Source organism: Grammomys surdaster, unplaced genomic scaffold, assembly GCF_004785775.1.
Source record: "Grammomys surdaster isolate TR1022 unplaced genomic scaffold, NIH_TR_1.0 129, whole genome shotgun sequence".
In the NCBI taxonomy this organism is placed as follows: domain Eukaryota; kingdom Metazoa; phylum Chordata; class Mammalia; order Rodentia; family Muridae; genus Grammomys; species Grammomys surdaster.
This window is the reverse complement of record NW_021604587.1, coordinates 21,626,346-21,652,463: the sequence shown is the minus strand read 5'-3', so window position 1 is coordinate 21,652,463 and position 26,118 is coordinate 21,626,346. Positions and strand designations below refer to the sequence as shown.

Here is a 26,118-nt window from a genome sequence, read left to right as displayed (position 1 = left end):
AAGAGTGACTGTGCTCTAAGAGGGAGGAAGAAACATGAAGGACACAACACCTCGTCCTGATTCTCCCTGTTTAAGTCCACAGCCTATCTCCTCTCAAGGAAACATCAGACAATGTAAACTGCAGAGCATTTACAAACGATCTAACCACTATTCTTCAAAGTTATTACAGATGAAGAACGACCACTGAGTCATCAGAGGTCAGAGACTACGACGACGACATGACAGCGCAGTACCCTGTGGAATCCTGTATTGAACACTGGAATAGAGAAAGTTATTAACAGATAAGCCACACCTATAGCTTAGGGAATGATTCTGTATCCATGACAATTTCTTGTAACCATCACAGGCACATCATGGTTATGTGTGGTCCCAACAAGTCAGGTTGAACAGAGATAGGCACTGTTCCTGCAATGTCAACACTTCTGAAAATTTACAATTATTTCAAAAAAGAACACTCTTAAAAATTAATCCTGTTTAAATCATGAACTTAATATTTTTTAGTTCACATCAATTATTTCCCAGGCAACCAAAGGCTGTGGATTTATTGTGAACTAATTCAGGACAATGATCTGTTATCCATGAAGGCTTGGCTAAGAAGGATATGCTATCTCAGCAGCTGAAAATAATCCATTTGGGAAGATATTTTGCAATGAGTTATAAAAAACACCAAACTTTCATATATCCTTGGACTCAGAATTCTTCCTTTTAAGAATACAGCCTGGCCAGGCATGGTGGCACAGCACACACATTTAATCCAAGCACTTGAGAGTCAGAGGCAGGTGGATCTCTGTGAGTTAGGAGCCAGTCTAAGCCAGACAGTGAGACCCTGTCTCAAACAAACAAATGAAATATCAATAAAGAACACACTTTAAGGCAATAATGAAGCATTGAGAAGTAGACTTTATGAAAGTTTGCTGCTGTGCTGTTTTTCATAGTGAAAGGAAGAGAAGCAATTTAATGCTGTGTCCTTGTTGATGAAGTATGGCATGTTCTATGCTAAAACATTACAGTTGTTAAAAGGGAAATTTTGGAGAATAATCCAAAAACTAGATACAAACTTATGAGACAAAGTTAAATGAGAAACAAAGTTATAAAATTACACAAAATTGATTTCTATTATTTTCACCACGCTAACATCATTATGAATGGAACTGTGAATGAATATTCATTTTTGTCTGTACTTTTCTACTCTTTCCAAATTTCCTATAAGTGCAGTTATGGACAGAGTTCTGCATGAGGATCTCCTACAGGGCCTTGCTTTTGAAGACTTCTGAACCTCATGAGAGATCACAGTCCACAGCTGAATCAGTTGTTGTCCCAGGCTCAGCACAGGGACCTTCTTCTCAGACTATTTGAAAATTGGCCATGGATGTGTCTGAAGACTACAGATATAATCTGAAAAAGCAAGTTCTTTTTAATTATTCTTTTTCTAATGGTCAGACACACCCTGACAAACTCTTTTTTAAGATAAGATCAGTAGAGAGAAAATTCCTTTTTATCATCTCCCCCATTTACCCAATACTCAAGAGATGGCCATTTATGTCTGGAACTCGGGACAAAGATGCCCTCTGATTCTGAACAGCTTGCTCAATAATAAAAAACAAAACACAGAGGTGGGATCACCCACCCCATCAGTTGAGTGCTAAAGGCGTTACTGGACCAGATGTTTTCATGAACCCTCACTCACCTGCCTCTAATAGAACTGCACCAGAAAACAATTCAAAACCCAGCCCCAAACACCAAGGACTCCCCACTCAGAAGTGTCTTCTTAATGTGCCATTTTAGACTCTTGAATGAATTTTTAAAACTCTATTGCCAAATAAGTTCTAGTTGTCACTTTAAAACCTGGGACTTATTAAGTCTGAAATTATAGGAAACTTTTGTTATTCCTGGAAATGCTTCTTCTCCAAACACAAGAAGGGAATAGAAGTATGGTTTTATTATTATTTTTATATGTATATGCACAGTGTGAAACAGGGTCCTACACAGTAGCCCAGCCTTGAGCAATCCTCCTGCTCCAGTCTCTTAGTGCTGCATGTGTGTATGTCACTGTTAGTTCTTTTTCAGTACTTAGCCTTGAACCCATGGCCTTGAGCACACTAGATAATCACTCTAACACTGAGCTACCCCTCCGATCCCTAATCATTTTTCTTTATACACAATACCCAACTTAAGTGATTGCTGTGTTTCTACAAACACAGAGGTTATAAACTCCTAATGCTAATTCACCACATCTTGTTATTTATTAAAGATTATTGACTTCATCTCAAAATGTGCAGTTAAAAAGAAAATCCTGGGGCTGGAGCAATGGCCTGGTGGATAAAGTACTTGCTGTGTGTGCAAGAGGATCTGAGTGTAGATCCCTATCACTTGTGTAAAAACCTAGACATGGTATCACACACCTGTATCCCCAGTGCTGGGTGTGCAGAGATGGCAGATCACAGGGGCTCAGCAGATAGCCAAGCTAGTTGAGATGGGGGGGCTCCAGGTTTGGTGAGATACCCTGTCCCCAAAAATCAGGTAGAGAAATGATTGCAGAACACATCCTGACATCAGCATCTGGCCTCCTCCTGCATGGACAAAGGTGAGTGCACCTGCACACAAACGTGTGCGTGCACACACACACACACACACACATGCACACAAACACACATGCATACACAGGGATCAGCTGATAGTGAACTTCAACTTATGTAAACCTGACACACCAAAGCAGAAGTGCTTTAAGGAGCAGGGTTACCTGTATGCTGACCACGATGACCAGAGATGTGGCCACAGTAACTGCAAAGGACTGGTAGTCAGCAATGTGTTGCCCGTCTTCTCCAGCCATGTTGTAAAAGGCGCCATAGGGAATGAAGAAAAGGGCTAACGAGGTGTAGATTCCATGTGCCACACAGATGAAAAATCTTCGTTTGTTAAAAAGGAGATTCAGTTGTCCAGGTTCATAGAGCTGAGGACAGTCCATGCTGTTCTGCTCACTTATGTCCTGGAAGCAGAGTGTGATTTCAGAGAAGGAGCACTGGGGAAGAGTCAGAGAAGTCCTGTATTCCCTATCCCCAGAAATAGACAAGGTCATTGTAGGCACACTTTATTGCCCACCCAATTATAAATGATCCCCAATTTGCTTTGCAGAGACTTCCATCCCCAGGAGAGACAGAGGAGAGGTTACAGATCTTATATAGCAGAGTTAGGACTTGACTGAACATGAATGCACCTATTTAAACTCAAATCAAAATCTGTTCTCTACATCTTCTGCAGGCTGCTGTGGCTGATGCTGTCTAGGAAAGAGTCAAGCTCCAGGATTCCATGTATGTATAATCATGGACCAGAAGGAAATTGCTAATGTGGTATGTGTGTGGTAGTGATCCGGAGATGGATGCAAAGAGCTAAGTTAGAATTGGCAATTTGAGGATGAGATGAGGAGGAACTATGAGAGAAGGGAGGAATCCCATGTGGTGTTCGAAGTGGGAAGGGGGCTGAGACTAAACGTTCAGTATCTGAGTGACTTACCCAGTGAGAGTTCAGTAGTAAACGCCAACAGCTTAGGAGAACAGAACCATACAGAATAAGTGGCTCCATAGTTAGCAGCCACAGGTTCTAGAGAAAAACTTAACTGAGTTTTCTAAAGTTTAATAGAAATATGAATCTATGAAGGAGAGTCTGCATTTCTGGCTAGCTGCAAAGTGATGTCAATGACCACACTTTCAGCATCAAAACCAAAGGCCGATACCAAAAGGATGACCAGCATAGAAGACTAAACAAAAACAGACCAGCCAGATAGTGGTGGCACATGACTTTAATCCCAACACTTGGAGGCATATGCAGGTTGATCTCTGAGTTCGAGGAGGGTCTAGTCTACAGAGCTAGTTCCAGGACAGCCTAGGCTACACAAAGAAACTATCTCAAAACACCAAAATGATACAACACAAAGCAAACAAACACACAAACAAAAAACAGAAGACCATAGGTGGAGAAGTGGCAGCCATAGATGGGGAATTCTGGGGAAGGTCCATTTCTCCTTCAGCCTTGTAGGATGGCCCAGAATACATGGAATGGGGTTCTATGAATCCTGACACATTCTCTTTAAGAAGTCCTGCCTGGAGACAATGTTGGATACAAATATGCCTTCTTCCTGTCATAGTGTCTGGTGTCTTTGTCTACACAGGCTCTAAAACCACACAGTGCTGAGCTGAAGGTCTGGCAACAGACTTGGCAGTGTAGTGTTGTTACTTAACCTGAGTCTTGGTTTCTTCATCTGCTGAAATGCAAGCAGTAAAGAGACCACTGTCATGACAGATAGTGGAGAGATGTTTCTGCAATGTTCTTTCCCCATATTAAATAGTCAGTAAACTATGTTAACATAAAACATTAATAAAATGATGATAATAATAAAGAATGGTAAGAAAATGTAGTAGGCCAAACTCAAGTGAGCTTGTGGTGGTTTAGTTCTGCCACAGATTGGCTGGGTGGCTGGGTGGCTGGGTGGCTTGCTGGCTGACTGGCTGGCCTGTCTGGGACTAGAACCTCCCAGGGCTTGCTCACCCTCAGACAAAATGAATGACACCACAGATGGTCCCTGGGGCCCTCTAGCCCAGCACCCATGACTCTGCCATCAACTTAAAGGCCAAGGCAGACAAACCAAGAAAAGAGCGGAACAGTCATTCAACTTGATGGCATTAAGAAGATTTCTTGAGTTTTGTTTTGCTTTGCTTTTTTCAAGTTGCACAATAACTATTTTGTTTTTTTTTTCCCAGAACTGCTTTATTTTTACTATTTGATTGTGGGCAGCTACAAAGCACCAAGAAAAGAAACACTTGTAAACACCAGCACTTGGAATAGCATGTGCTTAATCCTTTACATCTAAGGTCTTTTGAAGTTCAGTGCTTTGTGCAGATGTCTCTCTTTTACATATGGACAGGAGACTCAGAACTAACTACAAAGTAGAGAGAATGGAGAAGGGAGTGACCTCGCAGTGTGAGGATGTGTATTGTGCAACAGATAGCTTTGGGCCAGAAGACGAAGCCTAGTAAACAGCTCTAATAACAGATCGGAGAAAAGCTGGTCTCAAAAATACTTAAAAAAAAAAAAATTTCAAAATGCAGTACACTTTGGTCGTGCCATGGAAACTGCTGGCTAGGCCTCCACTTCCCCACAGGCAGCCAGACTTCCCCCTTTGCCAGGAAGTATGCTCCAAAACAGAGTGGGCCGTGAAGCAGTTACCATTCTTATAACTTATCTCTCCCCCCTTCTCCTGTCTCACACACATAAACACCAGATAAAGGGCCATGTTCTTTCTCTCCATGACTAAGGGCTTGTGTGTGCTCATCTCCCTTAGATGGGCCACTCAGCACCCTGGGTTTCTTTTCTGCACTGGCCAAGGTGGCTCCACTGTCCGTGCTGTTATTTTATGTGCCGCCCAGTTTTCCTTAACCCTGCACAGTTCTTTCCTCCTGTGAGAGGCTAACATGGAACTTCCCCACATACTGCATGTACTCAGAGGCATTTTGATCTTGGAAGCTAGAGCAACTGCTTCATGAAAAGACTGGACAGGGAGCATCCTTCAGAATAAGCTTCTTTCGAAGAAAGAGCCTTGTTAACTATGTAGGAAGAGGAAAAGACAAAGCTTGAACTGGGAGAGCATTAGCCACTGTCAGGTCTCAAAGAAACCCAGGACAAGGCTCACTCAGTACCTGTGGCTCCTGGCAGAACTTCTTGCACCACCCCTACCTTCAACATCTCCAGCCCAAGGGCTTAGCTTCCTTTCCCACAGCTTCTCATTCTTAGCATTTCAACCATGTGCTCTCTTGGTCCATTTGCTCCCTGCTCCTCTTGCTTTCCCTCACCTCCCACCCCCACCCTCACCCACCTCATGGCCCAGTACAGTCTGGAGTCTTCCAGGTTGTTCTCTTCCTCATATCTACAATAAAATCCTTACCTTCAACCATACCTTTCATTCAGCCACCATGGCTAGAATGATACGAAGCTAACAGAGCAGCCTTAAAGTCTCCTGAACAAATGGTTTGTTTGGTTGGTTGTTGTTGTTTTTTGTTTTGTTTTGTTTTGTTTCACTGCTATAGACTCTCAAGGGTCTGACAGGAATTTCCACACTGCATTATTTGGAAAGCAGGCATAGTTCAAAGTTGTCTTTGTCCTGGGCAGCAAAAGAGGAAAGCTACCCTCCACATCCCCTGCCAAATGTGTGTGCTCTAAGAATCACAGAAGTGGCCTATCAACTCTTGACAGACTGCACAGTCACTGTGACCTGATTAGAGCTGGGGAAAGCTAGAGGATCTATGCTCTAACATTTAATGGGGGTGGGGGAAGGAAAATAGTAAAGATAGAGTTACATAAGGAAGCAAAAAGGTCTGTGGATCCGAGCATTGACTCTTTAGATTTGTGTGTTTCGCCTGTAGTAATGGTTGAAGCCAGGAAACTGGAGAGGGGCCCTTGGTGGGGGAAGAATGACCTTAAGGAGGGAGGATAATGAAATACAAGTAATGTGAAGGGAGAAAGAGGAACGATGGAGAGGAAGGTCTAAGAAGGGAAGGGATGAAGGTGGGCAGAGGAGAGGGTGGGAAGAGGGATGCCTAATGCTAGGACATTTTTAAAGCCATATAGAAACCCACTGTTTTACGAGCTTTACACATACACACACACACACACACAGAGAGAGAGAGAGAGAGAGAGAGAGAGAGAGAGAGAGAGAGAGAGAGAGAGAGAGAGAGAGAGACTGAGACTTAGAATTTACCTTCTTAGGGAATAATGCTTCTCCCAAAAGCTATAAGTTGGTAAATAAAATTCCAAGTACTAGGTGTGGGATATCTCCCATTGAGTTGCTGGTCAAGAGTATCCTGGAAAAGCTCAGAATAGTAATAAAATATTGCCATTGTTCTTGGCTTCCCCACCACAACCTTGTTGGTGAGATTCTATTGCTGAAGACACCACACATTTTGGTCACAGAACATGGAAAAAATCAAGCTGGTTCTGACCAAGACAATTCCTCCCTGCAGGCTAGCACTCACATTTCCAGAAGATTCTATGCAGGCCACCAAAGGAGAAAAGTCATCAACAGTCTTACCCAGTTGTGAAACCCTCAAGTTGCAAGAACAGCCTGGCAAGATACACCCATGAGGCACATGTGCTATAAAAGTAACTAAATACTTCCTGATTGGTTAAGGTCTGTTCCACAGGAGTCAACTCATTGAAACAGTACATCTGTCTAATATCCTACGGCTGGTATGCTCGTCAGTCCTAGGGGTGAATCTACTAATTTTATTTTGATAAATGGAAACAGTATCAAACTGGTCTGTAAATATGTACTTTTACACCTGTGGATTAATACAGTTCCCAGTCCCCATGAGAGAGGTTTCTGTGTGAAGCAGATGAGGTTTAATATAGAAACTCACAACTGGTCAAAGCACAAAGGATAATGTCTATATAATGCTAAGCCATCAGTGGGTCTCAGTATTACATGCCTCACTCTAAGGCTCAGGAAATATCCCAAAAGAGGGGGTAGGATACTGTATGAGCCAGAGATCAGGGCAGGGGTGAGTGGGGAGTGGAGAAAACAGCTTCTAGACATGACATGGTCGTTGCCCTAGTGAACTCACAGTGACTGTGGTTTTCTGTATAAGATCAAGCCAGCCACCTTTCCAGATTGGATAGGAGAGGAGCTCATGATGGCAGCTGATGGCTTAGGGGAGGGAGAGTCACAGTTTAATAATACTGTCCCTGGTATGTCAACCCTGCTCCAGCGGGTGGCCACACATTCATATGTACATAGGTGGGACAATTTGGATTCTGTGGGTCATTAACAAAAGGCAGGGGGAGTCTAGAGTTAAGAGGGACAGTGAGGTGTTGGGATAGATCTGGGAAGACTCAGGAGTAGGAGTCGGGAACGGTAAATGTGAACATAATACATTATATGTGTTTATGAAATTCTCAAAAAATTAACTTAAATTATTATATCTTTAAAAAGATACAATCACAGAAATTTGAGAAATGTTGGACTCAAATGAAAGGGGAAAACTTCAGGCATGACTTCCCAGGACCTTAAATCAACAAAGCAAGATGTAAGTCCCTCAGAACAGATGAGGCAAACTTGGATGGAGAACCTTTCCGGAGAAGCAATGGACAGGGAAAGAGACCCAGAAGGCCTTGTGACCCATGTAGCACTCCTTTTAAAAACTGCATTCCTAGGGATCTTCCCATTCATCACCCTTCTACTTAAAAGCTAACTAGCAACAGCTGAAAGAGTCAACAGAGAAAGAAAGCAACAGATACAGCAAAACCCACATACCTGGTCAAAAATTCCCATGGCTAACACGGGCAGTGACGTGTAAACGATGTTAAAAAGAGTGATGAACCATTGGTCGTAGACAGTCTGAAGAAAGGATAAAGAAATGTTCATGAGAAACACCATCCACAGAGTGAAAACATTCATTGTCAGGGCTAAGGAACTCAGAGGTCAAGGGCAGAGACATGAGCTCTCCCCACATTTTGCCCTTGATCCGGGACTGTGGCCTCTTTAACTTCTATCTCCTTATCTCTAGGTATTTTGTTTTTGCTTGATTTGTTTCTTGCTGTTTTTTAAGACAGGTAGCCCAAGCTGGCAACAAACTTGAAGCTATCCTCCTGACTCTGGCTCCCACGTGCTGGGATTAAAGGCATGCATCACCATGTTCAGCTATATCTGATCTCTGCAGGGATATCACATCCTCCTCACTGTGTGTCAGCCCGGGTGAGACGAGCTAATGCATACAGCATACCAAAGCAACACACAATACCAGACGCATGTGAGACACCAGACTCCTGTAGTGGGTCTTGAATTCTCCAACTTTTTAATAGCTTATTACAAGTTCAAACACATGACCTTAGTGATATACAAAGAATTCCACTAAAGTATTCCCAGAAAAACACAAAAATGAGCCTGTTACTTCTATATTATATTCAGATCTTTTCTTATGATGGACTTATAGCAAAAGGAGCACAGATCTCAGTGCTCACTGCACTGGATGTAGTAAGCAAGTCAATGAAAGCATCCCCTCCCATGTGCAGCCTTGCATAGGGGCTGGCTACACAGCTCAGTCAGCAGAACACTTGCACAGTGTGCATGGGACCTTGGATTTGATCTGTAGTATTGTATAAGCCAGAGGTACAGGCCTGAAATCACCACACCCAGGAGATGGAAGCAGGAGTCTTGGTCACCCTCAACTACATAGAGTTTGGGGTCAGCCTAGCTTTCAAAAGACTCTGTTTTCAAAAATCAGACAAAATCTTTGCTCGAGTCCTACTAGTAGAACAGAAATTACATGTCCATTTTGTCGATGTAATAGAAAGATGGAGAAAGAATCTTCCAGAGTCTCTTATTATAGAGATACGTAAACATCAAAATCTGGACCTCTGGCTCCTAATGAATAACCACCCTGATAGCATTCATTTATTTATATTTCAATGTGCATTGAGAAATAGCTTTGCATCAAATACTAGGTTACGTAGTAATTGTTCAGCATGATCACTCACATGGAAATTTATCAAGAAGTACAAATCCTTCTCCCCATTCCCCCTTCCTCTTTACCTCAGAGAAGGGGGAGCCACCCTTGGACACCACCTCACCCTGGGGCAGGACTGAGAGGAGAGGAGGGAGGGAGGCTCAGATCTGAATATAAAGTGAATTAAAAAAATATTGGGGGAAAAAAACAAAAGACTCTGGATCAATCTATCAGATTTGGAATGTATTCTGAAGCGCACTGTCTTGTGGGACAATGATAAAGCACTGTAGATCTTGAAAATCAAAGACATTAACGTGGAATCTGCTTAGTGACATAAATAAGATGACCCTTTAAATTACATCCTGCAGATGTGAATTGTCTTAAAGAGAAAACATTCTAGTGTCTTTAAAGGCTAAATCTGAATTTGAAGTTTCCTATGTCTTAGTAGCATCTTTTACATTTGAAATGAAGATAGATTTTTTAAAGAAAGAGAAATGGAAGCCACTCTTCAGATGCCAAATTCCAACCAACAAAGCTCTGGGGAGCGGTACTGAGCTTAAGTAGCACAGACAACAGCATTGCTGGTCATTAGACTCAGAGATATTTTCAGCTGTGATTGGACCCTGTGGTGAGCAAAAGGCCCTTGAGCATTAGTGCAGCTCTCGACTAGATCTGAAGGGTAAATGGGATGGGGACGGGTTAGTAAATGTGGGAGGAGATACACGATGCAGTTTTTCTACCAATGGAAACCTGTGGGGCAAGTGGACCAAGTCACCAGACAGAAGAACTGGTAAAGGTGAGTGAGCTCAGACCCTGTGAATCTCAGAACTGAAAATGGCAGGAGTGGGGCCATCACCTGCCCACCTCTACCTGCTCTGGAACAAGAAACTACCTACTGACACTTCACTGAGAGGACCATGACAATCAGTCACTTGGCATAAAACCCTAAATAAGGTGTGTACAATCACATTAGCTATCACATAAAGCCATTTGAACAAGCAAGGGCCGTCTCTTCACCAAGGATCACGTAGGGTAGGGGTTGCTTCTTCCTAAAGAGCCCCCCTCTATACTCTCAGCATGCATTCAGGAATTAAACCAGGCTCTGCCACTGTCTCTGGGTTTTGCCTTCCCCATACTGCCTGACCCCGTTACTGCCTGACTTGTGGGCCCCCTTCAAGAGCAGCTTGACCGAGGACTACAGTCTGGACTCCCAGTGGCACACCAGCAACACCAGGAACCACAGCCATTGTCTCAGACGACATTGTTTTCCATTCCAGGAAATCACAGACTGAGGACCACCTGTTATGGACTCTGCTATGCCTCCCTGTTGGCAGTACTCTGGGCACCCCAGTGGTGAGGCAGGGAGGGGGGATGAAATTCAAGAGATAAACATATGACATATGTGGAAAAGCTTAAACTTGGAAGGTTCTAGAAGCCCACCACCCCCAGCTTTATAAAATGAGTAAACAGCCCCAGCAGCAGAAGGAGCCTGACCAGCTGACCTGAAAAGAGATACTCAGACCATTCATCTTGCCTGCAAGCTTTGCACAGGGTGACAGCTTTCATGAGTGTCACCATGTGGCTTTGTGCTGGCATACACAAGCCACCTGTACGTCATCTCTGACTCTGTAAGTAATCCCTTACCCACGCTCCTGTTAGTGACTCCAAGGAAAACTGGTTGGTTCACCAGGATGGACATTGCTGCAATTGTTACTTTGGTCCATTGTGGGTTCCATTTCTTGTGTGAGTGAACACGTATGCTGTATTTCTCCAGGAAAGCTCTCACACAAGAATGAGGAAAATTGTTTTCGGTGTATCTGTGCTGGTTTGTTTTATGTCAACCTTACACAAGCTAAAGTCATTGGAGAAAAGGAACTTTGAGATTAGCCCCTTTCTGAAATAGCCTTCAGTTGTCAAATAATTCTTCAAATTCGTGAAGTCACCCTGTTCAATGGCTGTGCCCCTACCCAGCTAGTACTCACTCCTCCTCCCACTTCCTGCAGCCCCTCAGCTGGGGTGCCTGTCCTCTGACTCCAGCCTGCTCGGCTTTGATTGATCCTGAGGAATCAGCTTGGAGTAGGTGGCAGGTCTTTTAGGATGCCTGTTTGAGCTAGCCCACTCCCATCCCTTGTAGTGAATTCCACCCACTCACCTCAGGATACATTTTCCCAGGTGATGGATACCATCTTGAAGCAGTTTGGAAGCCAGAAACATCCACAGGCTGAAACTCCACAACGACCTTTCTCCCACAGGCTCATTCCAGGGCTGGATTCCAGGCCCCTTGTTAGTTCTGTGACTCACTACATCTCAGTGCTTCATAACATTGACCTGTAATTACTTACATCCTGGTTCCCAGCACCATCTTAACCTGTCAGCTCCTGGGGTCATTCTCATCCAGGAGCCCAAGAAACTAACTCAGAGTCTAGCATGTGATAAGTTACAAATAATGTCATAAAGGGGTTTGGTTTGGGGACATGGCACTTGCCTAGCATGAACCAGCCACCAGAACCAGATAGTTAGGTAGGTAGGTAGATAGATAGATAGATAGATAGATAGATAGATAGATAGATAGATAAAATAAGACAAATAACACATAAGATGCCTCTTTGGAAATGTATATCCTCGGGTTTGGGGTGAGTTGCAGAGAGAAGAGCTGTATTACTTCTTTCATCTCTCAAAACCATTTTTCTCCTAAAGAAGAGATAAATAGGAGGTGTACCGCTTTAGCTCTTCAGTTGTTGGTCTGCATAATTAGCAGAGACTCACTAGTAGGATAGGGAGGAAGGGCCAAGGCTGAGCATCAGCCTGTCCCCAGAGTTTTCACAGGGCACATCTGGAAGGCAAGGGCAGAGGAATTCTCCTGCCTTGTGGAACAGACCTCAGGTATCAAAACCTGTGATGCCATCGGGCCTCAAGATTAGCCTCAGTCTTTCCCATCGCTTTCCAAAGTTTCACTGTATATTTTCTTATAGTATTTGACAAACCTCTTCCAGTCTTGACAAGATAATTGCTTCCATATTACACAGAATTTTTTAAAGATACATATCTCTGTATCTCCCTGACAATGATAAATTGTCAACAGATAATATCATCTCAAGCGCTCAGTGCCAACACTTACACAGTTTCAAATGTGAACTTCCGAAACTGGGCCTCAGCGACTTTTGGAGGGACAACTCATCTTTATTAAAACCCCCAAAGGACTGAGTGCTTTTAAAATAAGTCACGGCTATTAACAATAACACACACACACACACACACACACACACACTAAAGTCAAAAAAATCATGTATGCTTCAACAGTGAATCAGGGTAAGGCATGCCCTACAGAACGAGCCATGAGCCAACCTTTATCCAAGCTCTGTTAAACTGGAAACCCAGCTGGAAATCTCACCACACCAGGTTATGTTTGTCCATTGCTGGCAGCTGAGTTGGAGCATTTGTTGACAGAAGGTAGACTCAAGCTTCCAGATGATTCTAGAAGGCAAGGCACCAGGCAAAGGTTGTTCAAGCCTAGTAGACAGAGAGCTAAAAGGGCAAGAGCTGCACTCCTGATCATGTCACCATTGATTCCCAGTTCTTGAGGAACTCAAGGTCTTCTCTTATAAAACAGAGTTTTACACTCCCTACCTCTAAACTCTCTGACAGAGCAAAGGTTCTACCTCAACATGCACTCTGAGGACCATCAAGATGGCTCAGTGGGTAAAGATGCTTGCCCCTAACCCTGATGACCTGAGTTTGATTCCAGAACCAACATGGTGGAGGGAGAGAACAGACTCCTCATAGTTGTTCTCTTACCTGCACATATGCTCCATGGTCCTTGGGCTCCTCCTCCTCCCAGACACACACAAGATAATTTCTTGAAATATATTGCGTATTTTCTTTTATATGTGAAAGACAGTATTTAAGCTTTTGATAAGTTTGCTACCATCTGAAGAAACAGAGAGGTAAGGTACCTAGTAAAGGACAGGGGGTGTGGGGTGGGGGTTCTTCCAAGGAAGAGGAAATAAAATTTAGTGTTATGGAGAGATAAATGGGGGGAGGGGAGAGAAGGGTCAAGGAGGGAATATGGGGAGGGACAACTAACACTAAACCTTATGAAAACCATATGGAAACCTACTACTGTAGAAGCTTTGTAGTGGCTTGAATAGGACTGGCTCATATATTTGGATGCTTGGTCATCAGGGAGTAGCACTACTTCAGATGGATTAGTAGGTGTGGTCTTGTTGGAGGAAGGGTATCCTGGGGGTGAGGATTAAGATTTCAAGGTCTCTAACCAGGCCCAGTGTCTCTCTCTTTCTGTTGCCTGCAGATCTGGATGTAGAACTCTCAGCTCTTTCTCCAGCACCATGTCTGCCTGCATGCTGCCATGCTACCCACCATGCTGATAATTAACTAAACCTTTAAAACTGTAAGCAAGCCCCAGTTAAATGATTTCCTTTGTAAGAGTTGCCTTGGTCATGGTGTCTCTTTACAGCAATAGAATGCAGACTAAGGCAAGTTTCCAAAAACATACATATATGAAAGGAATTTAAATGTCATTACCATATGATGGAAAAAAAAATTTTATGCCACCAAGCAAAACCCCTGGTGCCAAGAACGGATTACATCCTGTTGGATTGTTGGCAAGAAGGATGCCACAGACCACCCCCAGCCCCAAATATTATAGGCTATTCCCAAGGCTATTGGTTGCTCTCCACAACATGATGGTACGGCCCTATTGCTGAGAGCACCACTTACATATAATCAAACAAAATGTCAAGCTGGTGCCCAACTAGGAGCCTCATCCTACTGGCATTCACAGTGCCAGAATGTTCTCTGTATGCCTCTGGAGGAGGAAGAGAATCATCACTCTCACCCAACTACAAAACCTGAGACCCACAAAAACAACTTATGTATAAGATACACTGGTGTGAGAGTGGCAGATATATTAGAGGGATATCCAACTAAATTTAAAATTGAATTTAAGACCCTCTCCATGAGATGGAACCCATACCTGACACAGCAAAAGTGGCCAAGAACGTCAGACTGGGTAGGTCATGGACCTACAGGGAAAACCATTATTCTGCTAAGGGAATGGAGCAATAAAAAGACTCCTGGTGTCATATTTCTGTATCCATGTATCAGTACATCACCCAACTCTCATCAGAGAAGCTGCTTCTTACAATAGCTGAGGATTAACACAGACACACACCAGACAACGCACAGAGTGAGAGACTCTGCAGCGCGCAGTCCTACATGGGAGGCTCTTGTCTAAGGTCTCTCATCAAGACTCAGGGCTCCATGTGGAAGAGGAGGTAGTAAGACTGTGAGTCAAAACTGGTGAGTGATTGGAAAGAAACAGTGTCTTCCAGACACAACAAGAACGATACACATGTGAACTTCCAGAGACTGTGGCAGTGTGCACAAGTTTTGCACATATTCAAGCCAGACAAAAATACCAACGCAGAAAAAGGGAAGTGGACATAATGTCCCACCCCTAAGCAAGAAGCTACTTGTAATTGATACTTACTGGGAGAGGAAGTTGGCTTTCTTCAGTGGAGCATCACTGGGCATATCAACCACACTCCAGGGCAGGCTCCAGGCCCAGGAGTAGTTGGCCAACCCGCCAAGTCTGTTTGTTGTGGAATTTTTATTTCGTTCTGTGTGGTTTTTTTTGGGGGGGGGTACAGGGGGGGTTGTAGGCATTTTGTCTTACTACATTTTGGAGTTTTTTTAATTTATTTTTTGTTTTGGATCTTTTCTGGGAGGAGCTGTCTGGGTTGTTTGTTTGTTTTTGAGAAAAAAGAACATGAAGTTGAATGTGTAGAGAGTTGAGATCTGAGAGGAATTAGGGAAGGTGAAAATAGCAAAGTAAAATTTATGAAAAAAAATTATGAAAAAAAGTTGGTTGAACGAATAAGGGAAATATGATGGTGGAGTGACTTAACATCCTTTTCACATTTCTACAAATAAAATCATTCCCAGACTGTGGGTTCTCTGTCAATGGGAATTACCTCCCTCCATTTCATGTAGTGGCCCAGCAGGCCAACAGAACACCTTCCCTAAACTGGAATGAAGTTAATTGCTGCTAAGCAAACAAACATTCAAAGACACGGGAGAATGTGTATAAGTCTCACCTTTGCCAGGACTGAACAGAGAAGGAACCTTAAAGGGTAGGCCACTCGGGAGAAGACCAGTTGAAAATAAAAGCATCTCTGTCAGCTCCCTTTAAAAGAGGTGGGTTTTAGGAGCTGAGGAAATCTCCATGTCCAGCACATGGTAATGGAGACCAAAGCCACCTAGATGGTTTCAATGGAGGCAAGAATGTCCCCCTGACATAAATTCTCAACCTGCATAGACTAGTTGGTGTCTCTCCAAACATGTTGTTTTCTTTGTATTTGCCTCATTATAACATATTGTCCTTAGAAGAACAGGACTTGTGGAGAGGAAGCCAAAACACGTTACACTTGGTGCTAATCAAGGGAAAAACAGTGAGAAGAGACAGTAAGCCTGGCCAATTCCAGCCCCACTTCCCAGTGGCCCTCACAGCCAGTTCTCAGTACCCCTGAAACAGAGACCACACACAAGAACACCAGTTTCCATCTCTAGAACAAGCTCTAGAATGGGTTTCTTGCTATATACAGCCTCATGGTGTTGGGGGTAGGAGGTGAATCCATTGCTGTGTTCTACCAATTTTGGGAAATATTTCTTCATGAGTTTGTATTACATGGAATCTAACAAAAACCCTAGTGCAGAGGAAACCTCCACTAACGTTGTGGATCAGGTAAGTCAACGAGACTCCCAAAATAATATAAGCAGTTGCCGTTACCGTAGGTTGCCTCCCAGAACTTGAAGACCCTTTAGCTGGAGACAACACACACGTCGGAAACAGGGCTTGAAAGAATCAAGCTGAAGCTGACCTTGACGCCTTCTCCATGAGTATTAGCTTCCATACTATCTGACGGTTTTACATGAGCTATCAAGGGAGAGGAGCACTCAATAATCCTACCTAGCTGTAGCCAATGAACCACAACGATAGCCAGTATGGCAAGATCGAAAGACGCAAAATGGTGCTTAAATGATATCAACATTCTCCATAGGTGAATTTTAGCTGGCAGAATGATATCAAGACGGCACCAAAGTCTGAGCATCAACCACTTCTCCTTGGTGTAAAATATCATACTGCCCTCTAAATCCCTACCTCTGTTACCCATCAGGTAGTTCAGCTTTTGGAACACATCAAAGAAGTTTCTCTGTGCAGTGAGTGACACTTAATACAGAAACTCACAACTGATCAAACTGTAGAGTGTCTTCAGAGTGCAGAGCCATAAATAGGGCATCTATATTACAACCCATCTCCCTAAGGAACCACAGAGGAAGAAGGAACAGAAAGACCATAGGAGCTAGAGGTCAGGATAGGAGAGGAAGATGCCAGTGATAAACCAGTCTCCTCAGGACACGAGGCTCTGTACTCCTGAACAAACAGCAACTATAGCTGCCTGCATGAGACCTCCAAAGGGCAGGCTAGCAGACATTTCAGCCTGAGTATGAAAGGTGTTCATGACCCACCCACCAACTTGGCTGAGGAGCTTTTAGTAGTCGATGGCTAATTGTGGAGGGAAACTCAGTTTTCTTTAAGTGTGTGGACCCGGGCAGGTTGACCATGTGCCAATGAATGGCTCCACACCCATGAGTTTATGAGCAGCACAAATTGGATTTGGCAAGTATTAAGTTTTTAAGACATAAATTTGGGAGGTGGAGTGGCAATGGATCTGGAAGGAGTTGGGATGAGGTGGGTGTACTACGACCGTGTGAGATTTTTTTAAAGAATAAGAATATTAGTTTTAAAATGATATTTTTATTTTAAAATAAAAATTTTAAAAACTCTTCATAAGGCTTAACTGTTATCATACCAACATATTTCATAAAAAGCTAAAATATGCAAGAAGCAGTAATTTATTATTCTATACATAAGAAAATTCCAGCTACCCATTTACTTTTACGTGGGTTGGATTCAAAGCTCATCAACACTCAATCACCAAATGGTTATACTGTCCTGGATCAGTGTCTTTTCTTTATCAGTAAGACAGTGTGAAGAGAGGGCGCCATTCATGGGAGAAATAACAAGGCTGACTTTTACTCACCTGTGCTGAGAAACCACAGAAGAAGGCGAACCAGAAATGCACAAGGGTGAACGCAAAGTTCTTGTAGAAGAAATAGCATAAAAACTTGCACATTCTGTAATAGGACCATCTTCCATGAACAAGAAGCAGCCGTTGGAGATATCTAAACTGAGCCAATGCATAATCACTGGCTAAGACTGCTTGCAGTCCTTCCTGGCCACTGATGCCAATGCCAATGTGGGCACCTAGGAGGAAAAGAAGATGGAAAGGTTTCATCCCCAAACAAAATGTCAGCATCTTTAAGAAACTTATTCCTCTTTTATGTCAGTCATTTTTATAACTGTATAGCTATAATAGTTATTATAATTTTTCACATATATCATGAACTAGTCACATAGTTAAGTATTGACTCTAGTTTTACTGAAGAGAAAACTAGGCTGGGAAAGGGTTGGAAATTTACACTTTACACTTGAAAATAACAAAGATGGGATCAACCCAGCTGCTAGGAACACAGCCCTGGCTACATTCACCTGCCCTGAGTGATTTCTCCCTCTCAAACTGGAGAAGGCAAGCAATATCATTTCTTAAACTAAGAAATATGCAGGTTATTTAACTGAAGAGAAATGTCTTAGAGGCACTAATAGTTGTGTAAGTGCTGGACCCAGAAAATATAATTTATATAAAAACCATGGTAAAATTAAATTAACGCACATTTCTATTATATAGTATTACATGCTGAAACAGGACTCCATGTGTGTAGTATGCCTCATTGAGAAAATACCCTCTTACTTTTAATCATGCTGACATCATTGGCCCCATCACCAATGGCCAAAGTCACAGCATTTCTGTGCTTTTTTACCAACTCTACTACTTGGGCTTTCTGGAGTGGAGTGACTCTGCAGCAAACCACAGTCTTACACACGCAGGCAAGCTCCAAAAGATCATTCTCGACATCACTTTCTAGGGCATGGGCCTGTGTCGTCAAAACAAACAGAACACATGACGATTGTAAGTTACAAAGCAAATATCATGGTTCTTGACTGACTTCGTTTCAGAACCATTTCCTTACTTGGTTAATTCAGGGTTACAAAAGCACAACAAGAATGAAGACATGCCCATGGAGCTGTTGGTAAGTTCCAAGCGAATGTAACTCCTCTTTTGTAGTATCTGTCATAGTACTATCAGAACAATACAGTGATCCCCCAAACAAGGACTATGCTCCATTCATGTCTGAGTTCTCTGCCACTCTAGCACTGTGACCTGGCCAGTCTGTCTAAACCATGATAACGGTATGAGCCAACGGATGGGTAAATGAGTCCAAAACTGTGACTCTAGTGCATAAAAAGTTTATATTGAAGCCTATATTCTTCAGAAAAACTGTGGACCACCATTCTCAAATATATCACATGTTCTGAAAGACAAGGCATATAACTGGCTCTTTTGCTCAGAATGGCCCCCTTTTTTCTTTATTATCAGCAAGCAAAATGTAGACTTGGGTTTTGATGAAGACGGGCCTGATTACATTCAGGAAAGCTTCAGAATTTGAGAAAACTGGAGCTATGATTTAAAAAGAAAACAAAATCTAACTTTACTAGCAAAAAATACAGTCAATTCTCCATAACTGAAGAGGGACATCTCATGGTTTCATGAGCACCCGGCTTTGAAGCAAACAGGGCTCCAGAAGAGCAGCCAGCTTAGAGCTTTCTTTCAACAGAGAAAAAGACAGGGTAGGTGATTATCACTGGAAAGCCCATGCCCTACAAACACTGACTTCCTCAAGCCCACGGGACTGCCAAAGAGTGACCCATTAGGGATTCTGTCCTATGGAGCTGCCTGGGCCACTCAACCCCAGATCTCAGCAGACAGACATAACTTTCAGTTGGTGTTCATCTGTGCAAGGGAAAAGTTCATGTCATCTGGACCAACTTTGGACTGAGCTTGGCCTGCAGCTGAGCTCTGTAACTTTCCACGGCTTTCCATGGTGTGGAAGCAGCACTTTGCTGCGTCTGGGATCCAGCTGGATAGTGCTTAGAGCGCTAGGAGCTAACAGGCGGACAGTCACAAGGGGGAATCTAATATCCTCAGATCCAAGTTCTTTTGTCCACTAAGAAACTGTCTTCAAGAACAAATGTTCATTTTCCAAACTCCAAAGCAAAAAACGAGCATCAAAGCCAAAGAAAGATGTGAGATTAAGTTCTCGGTACATATAAATGATAATTTCACGAGACTGCAGTCAGGGCTTTTGTATTCTAATTAGAGACTCAGGAGGAGCGGTTTGAGTTTTGTTTCGGGGCTTGGAACCTGAACTGCGTTAGAAGTACAATGCAAGTTTATTCTATTATGACAAGAACCAGATTTCCTAATCAAATCAAATTGTTTGGCTTTGCTGCAGAATGTTGCTATTTAGAAAAACCACCAGAGGTATCTTAATGGCAATAATTTGGCGTGGTAATTCAGTGAAGGTCAGGTTATGACTCGCAAATCACAAACATTAACAAGAACAGTAACTGAAGCCCGTCTGTCCAGTCGTAGTCTTTCAATTAAATGACACTGAGCTGTGCCATCCCCCACCCCTTACAAAAGCATTTAAACCATCCTGCTAAGTGACTGTTTGGGCAAAATTCATAGATTCGCTGCGAATTGTTTCTCCAGAGCCTCACATCCAGTGTGATCCTTCAAACAATGATGTCTGAAGGCACACTGGAAGTCTTTCCTTTTGTAAACAGGAAATCCTGTGCACGCCCTATCTCTTGTAGTGACATTTGTTTGAAAAACACAAAGGGGGCTCTCATTATAGCAGCACAAAAGAGATGATTATTGGAGTAAAGAAAAAGAGAAGAATAGCCTCGGGCAAACTCACCAAACTGTGGCCGTTTATGACTAAGGCATATTCTCCTGTCACAGCCTCTCCTGCACCCTCGTCCAACCCCAACCGCTGCTTGTTTTCATAAACTGCATGTCCATTGGAAAAACTCGTGGTTTGTCCAAGCAAATTTTCTTTTGCTTTCCTTAAAGAATAAGAGAATTAAAAGGTATAACAAAGCACACAGAGCTTATCTATAACTGAACCAAGAGTATGGCCTAGAAGTGAATTCATTCCATCAGTATTCAAAGTAAGGCCCAGGTACTAGGTCCATCAAGAAAACCAACCGGCAAGCAGCAGTGCATGTCAAAGCTGCGTGGGGTCTGGGGTGGGGGAGTGGGCATGAAGGAAATACTCAGATAAACATAGTGAAAACAGAATCATCTCAGATATTTTTAAGTACCTAAAAACAGGTTTTAACTAAGGAATCTTGATAGCTTTGGTGTATAAAGGCTAAAGAGTCACTCTCTGGAAAAAGGTGTTTTTCAATATGCTAAACAAAACTAAAGGCGATGAATGAAACCTTATTACAGAACCCTCCCTCCTTCCCTCTCTCTCTCCTTTTATTCACTTTTTCCTTTCCCTTTCTTCTGACGTGTGTGTGTGTGTGTGTGTGTGTGTATGTGTGTGTGTGTATTTGTGTGTGTGTGTGTGCTCATTATTACATAACCTGCCTGAAAACGACAGTCCACTTATAAGCACATCTTTAACATTTCAATAACCACTTATTATTATAAAATAATAGAATATTTTGAGTTTAAAAAATATCCATCAGTTTAAATGATAGCAATGATCTTGTAAGAAACTACGAACACCAAACATGGGGGCTTGTTACAAATAGAAATTCCTCTCAATGCTCAAGACCTAATCAGTAGTTTATTGATGACATAATCCCATTAGAAGTGGCATTTTACTGTTCTAAAAAAAATGTGATAATGTCTTTAAAACGAAGGTAAATTCCCTCTCAGAAGACCTGTGGGTGACTGTGTTATAAATAACAGGTCTGTTAGCATGACCATAGTAGTTTCCATCATATGATGGAAACCAGCAGATGTCCCCTGCAGAAGGATGCCCAAGCCAGCCACTGCACAAAAGTATACCAGTACATGCATAGATGAATTCCAGAAGAAAACAGAAAGTGAAGGATAAGTTAGCAGATGTTTTGACTTATGGCAAAATGAACTGTCTCCCTGAAGTCCCGCCCAGTGTGGAGAACAGTTATTTCAATGAGTTTATACTGAAGCTCCTCTGATAGGAGGGAATGATCATAGTAAAACAAACATTTTGCCTTCAGCTTTTGAATTATTTAAAATACAGTGATGCATATAAAAATGCATTACCAAGAGTTTATGTACAAACTACAAAAGCAGACCTAGAAGCAAAGGCAGGCCACCTTGTTTCCCGACTCAACATTGCCGTCTGCTGTCCAGGACCAAAATCGCGCCTGCACTTTTAAGAGCCTTGTCACTCGCCCTTGGTTCCAAGGATGATATCAGACAGTTAGCAGGCAGTTTGCAGAAATGAACAAAAGGATATGTAAAGTTAGAAGACAGTATGAAATGCACTGTGGGGAAGGAGACAGAGCAGGCACAAAGAATTACTGTTGCAAACAGAAGGCTCCGATGTCCTCAGAGAGATAAGCAACCCAAGGAATGCTCATCGTGGCCATGAAAACTGGCAGAAGCTTCTGACGAACGGGAGCAGTGATACTGGACATGAGCATGTCTCTGACGGAGCTGCAGATCTCATAAGCTGGATTTTGAGAAGGCATTGAAGCAAAAATAAAACATCTCCCAGGGTTTCCTGTTTGGTGAGTCTTCCATTTGCTGTGTAAATGACTCAACCTCTATTTCCCCCCTTGGAAAACGAAAACATTCCAAAGGAGGGTGAAGTTCATGAACACACTGGCCAAAATCCTATTTATTTAGGAGTTTTCCCCAACAATGTCTTCCTAACATGTGACACAAGCCCCTTTCCAAGCAGAACAAGGACAATTTTTTTGCTCTGCTGAAATTGCTAATGCTCCCTCCTCCTAGGCCTTCACTCCCTGCCAGACTGAAATGCTCACACTGTAATCCAGACCTGGGTGGGTGTTCATAGCTGCCCTTTCTCTTACTTCCTGGAACTCAGCATTCCAAACACAAGCTGGTTCTTGCAAATGTAATTCTTTAGGAGAGAAAAAAGCCACACATAGTACCTTTGAATGAAGATGCAGTGTACAGTGTGTAGGCATCACACATACAATGGGACCTCGAATACAAACAGATGTTTTGTAATGAGGGGCAGTTTAGTACAATGTTGTAATGCAGAGCCACACAAAGGGTTGAGCTGACTGGAGCATTCACAGCCCATACCATCTGAAACACACTAAAGGAGAGTGAGGCCTGTGCTCAGCCATGCATTCAACCTGCAAAGGAGAGAGAAGACAGGAGGAACGAGCCATTTTCTCAGTCCTTTCCTGACACTCTAGATCCAGGAATTAAAAAGATCTGTTAAGAAACAGATTCAAATTATGACATTATGTTTAAAGGAAAATAATTTAGAATTTGGTAAAAGGCCAGTGCTTTAAGCTTGCTTGTTCCTTGGAAACTTGTGTTGCCTCTGACAGATTAGCTATCTGACTTTTGGCCACTTGATTAGTCCAGAGCAGACACAGGACTTCAAATTCCTAGTTCTTGGTTACCAAAACAAATGGCTTTACATATACAGCCAGCCACAGGCTATCTGTAGGTTACAGTAAGATACAATGACAGAGGGCAACGAAAGTGGCAGCACCACCCTTCCTAGAGTAAGAAAGGAAGAAAGTGAATCAACTTTTTAGTTCAAGCTTCCAGTTCACCATCTCTCACTGCCCCAAAGACCATTAAAGACATCAATCCATTATCAGAAATTGGGGATTGGCCTAGTTGGAGATCAACCCCCTGAAAACAGGCAACTACATGCACTCATCAGAAGTCAAAATCTAGTGCTCTAGAGTGTTACAATTTAGAGAAGAAACTTGACCTACTGAAACAGTTTACCCAGGAGAACAGAACTTTGGAATTCAAACCAACATACCTCCTGTTTGGTCGGTACTATAATTAAAGACTCTATGATGTCATAGTCGGTGTTATGTTCTGCTCCATGAAAGAACTCCTGACTGGCCAATATCTTATAAACAGCCTACATCACACAATGAATTTTCAGTACCTACCACAGGACCATTTGCATTTTCAAATGGTCCTAATGATTAAAGATATTACTTATTAGAGAAGGGGTATGGGGTCCTAGTGTCTCAGTGGGGGTACTTGGAGGCAGTGGGGTCACAGCTTAATGAGTTTTTCTGAGAACAAAGCATATGACCAGTGCCTCAGAAATGAAACACTGGATGAGTTTTCTTGTCTGACCGAGCAAAACCTCATTGTCTATTTTCTTTGGAGCAGAAGATACATGCTCTGTTAAAATTACACAATCCATGAATAATTTCAGAAAACAGCAGGACTTAACTGTAGACCGTGAACATGTAGCTAACACCAGACTGAACTGTAGACCATGGGCATGTGGTCAACACAGGACTAAACTGTACACTGTGGGCATGTGGCTAACACAGGACTGAACTGTAGACTGTGTGCATGTGGCTAACACAGGGCTTACCTGTAGACCACAGGCATGTGGTCAACATAGGGTTTAACTTAGACCTGTGGGCATGCTGCTAACACTAAAGCACCAATGGGAACCAACTCATTCAGGATTCCACAGATCCAAAACTGGCTAGCAACCCTAAGCAAGCTAGTGGCATGAAAATTACTCAGTCATGTTGACAACATCTAAACACATTTGACAAGTTTAACTACAAACATGTAAGTATTGTCCATCCAATGGCCACTCCCTCAGATCCTGCTCTTTCAACACACTTTTTTTTTTGCATGAACTCAAAAACATAGCGCAAGAACACAGAAGGGCACAAAGTTATGATTTTAATGCCCAAGGCTTAGATATAAATCATCAAGACTGGGAATGTAGTGGGAACCTCCAAACAATAGCTCTCCTTAGGAACATTTTCCCCCTCAAATTTCATAGAAAGCATATTAATTCTGGAAAGGAATTCATTCTGCCAGCAGAATTTTCTGTCACACATTGTTTCTGTGGTAGACGCAAAGCATGATAGTACCTCCAAGTCTGGATTAAAATAAGCATTGCCAGCCAGTAGGCTGAGCAAGGTAGCCCCGTGGAATGTAAGATGCTACACCTAGATGTAAATATTTTCCTTTAAATAGTTTCTGTCTCATTAAAATATATTTTTAGTTTCTTATCAATTGTAAAAATTTGCAGGGATACTACTACTCAGTAATAATACAACCAAAAAGAAAAATAGAAGCTGGCTGCCTAATTCTATTACTCAGAAAGAACCATGGCATATATTTTCCAGAGCTTGAAAGGTAGTTAGGAGGATACATGCATAGTGCCGTGTGTGTGTGTGTATATATACTATTCTATGCATATTTTATAATCTCATTTTAAACTAAATATGTCACCCATCTTCTAAAGTTAATAAAAGCAAAATCACTTTTATTGACTATTTTGTATTTCATTGCTTGCCAATATCATAATATTTAACAAAATTCTTCCCAACTAGGTATATGAGCTATTTCTAATTATCTATTATCATACCCAATGCAGGAATAAATATTTCCTCAGCTACATATTCATGCATTTGTACATTTACTTCCTTAGAAGAAATTCCTAGAACAGGTGTCTGGGTAAAAGCATACACATTTATATTTTTAAAATACATTGCTAGTTTCCCCTTTTGGAGAATTCTACCATTTGAAGGTCCCAACAAGAGTACATAAATAACACACATTTTCCCAGATTTCTTCTAAGAAATGACAGCTATGACATCTGTGTAGCCAGCCAGTTGTAGCTGGATGGACTCTTGAAGGAATAGCTCAACTAATCCTTCTCCAGCTGTTCCTATGAACTCAGGGGCCATCTCTTTACTCAGAGACATGCCTTTGCCTGGGAAGGGAACCAGACACAAAACAAAGGAGTTAAATTTTTGGTTTGGAACTCCAAATTAGATTCTTGAAAACCATAGCATCAATATCACTCTAAATCCTTGCAACTGAGAATTTTACTAATAAATATTTTATGATGAAAAAAATAAAGTTTCTTCAAGCCTCAAAGATGAATTAAAGTTGTCTTAGGGGAGTAGAAAAAAAATCTCCTAAAATGAAGAGTTGCTAAATGATTACTTTGGCCATGTCTGTAAGAGTGTCTCTATTGATGATTAATGTGGGAAGGCCCCGTTCACTGTGGGCCTGGCATATGTATGAAAGCTCACTGAGGGTGAGCCATGGAGCAAGCCAGGAAACAGCATTCTTCCTTGCTTTCCTCACAGGTTCCTGCTTTCAGATTTCTCCCTTGAGTTCTTTCCCTGACTTCCTCCTCTGATGGACTGTTTTCTGGGAGTATATTATGAAGTAAACACATTTCTCCTCGCATTGTTTTTGGAGAGATCCACCTTCAGTGAAATATGACTTCTTTGCATGCATTATTTGCTGCTTTAAACATGGCTTAACATAAAATTAACAGGGTTCTGTGTTTGGACACAGCCGACAATACCCACTGCCTCCATCCCTGGGCATTCACACTGATGTGCCTCCATCCCTGGACATTCACA

General features: G+C 42.3%; 1 protein-coding gene across 1 annotated transcript in view; it reads right to left on the bottom strand.

Moving 5' to 3' along the window:
- Atp8b4 (ATPase phospholipid transporting 8B4 (putative)) overlaps positions 1-26,118 on the bottom strand; it is a 166,684-nt gene that overhangs the window by 11,065 nt on the left and 129,501 nt on the right. The window contains 5 exon segments of the mRNA XM_028755546.1: positions 2,741-2,986; positions 8,300-8,383; positions 17,615-17,838; positions 18,383-18,566; positions 20,454-20,601. Coding sequence (XP_028611379.1) covers positions 2,741-2,986; positions 8,300-8,383; positions 17,615-17,838; positions 18,383-18,566; positions 20,454-20,601 — 886 coding nt within the window.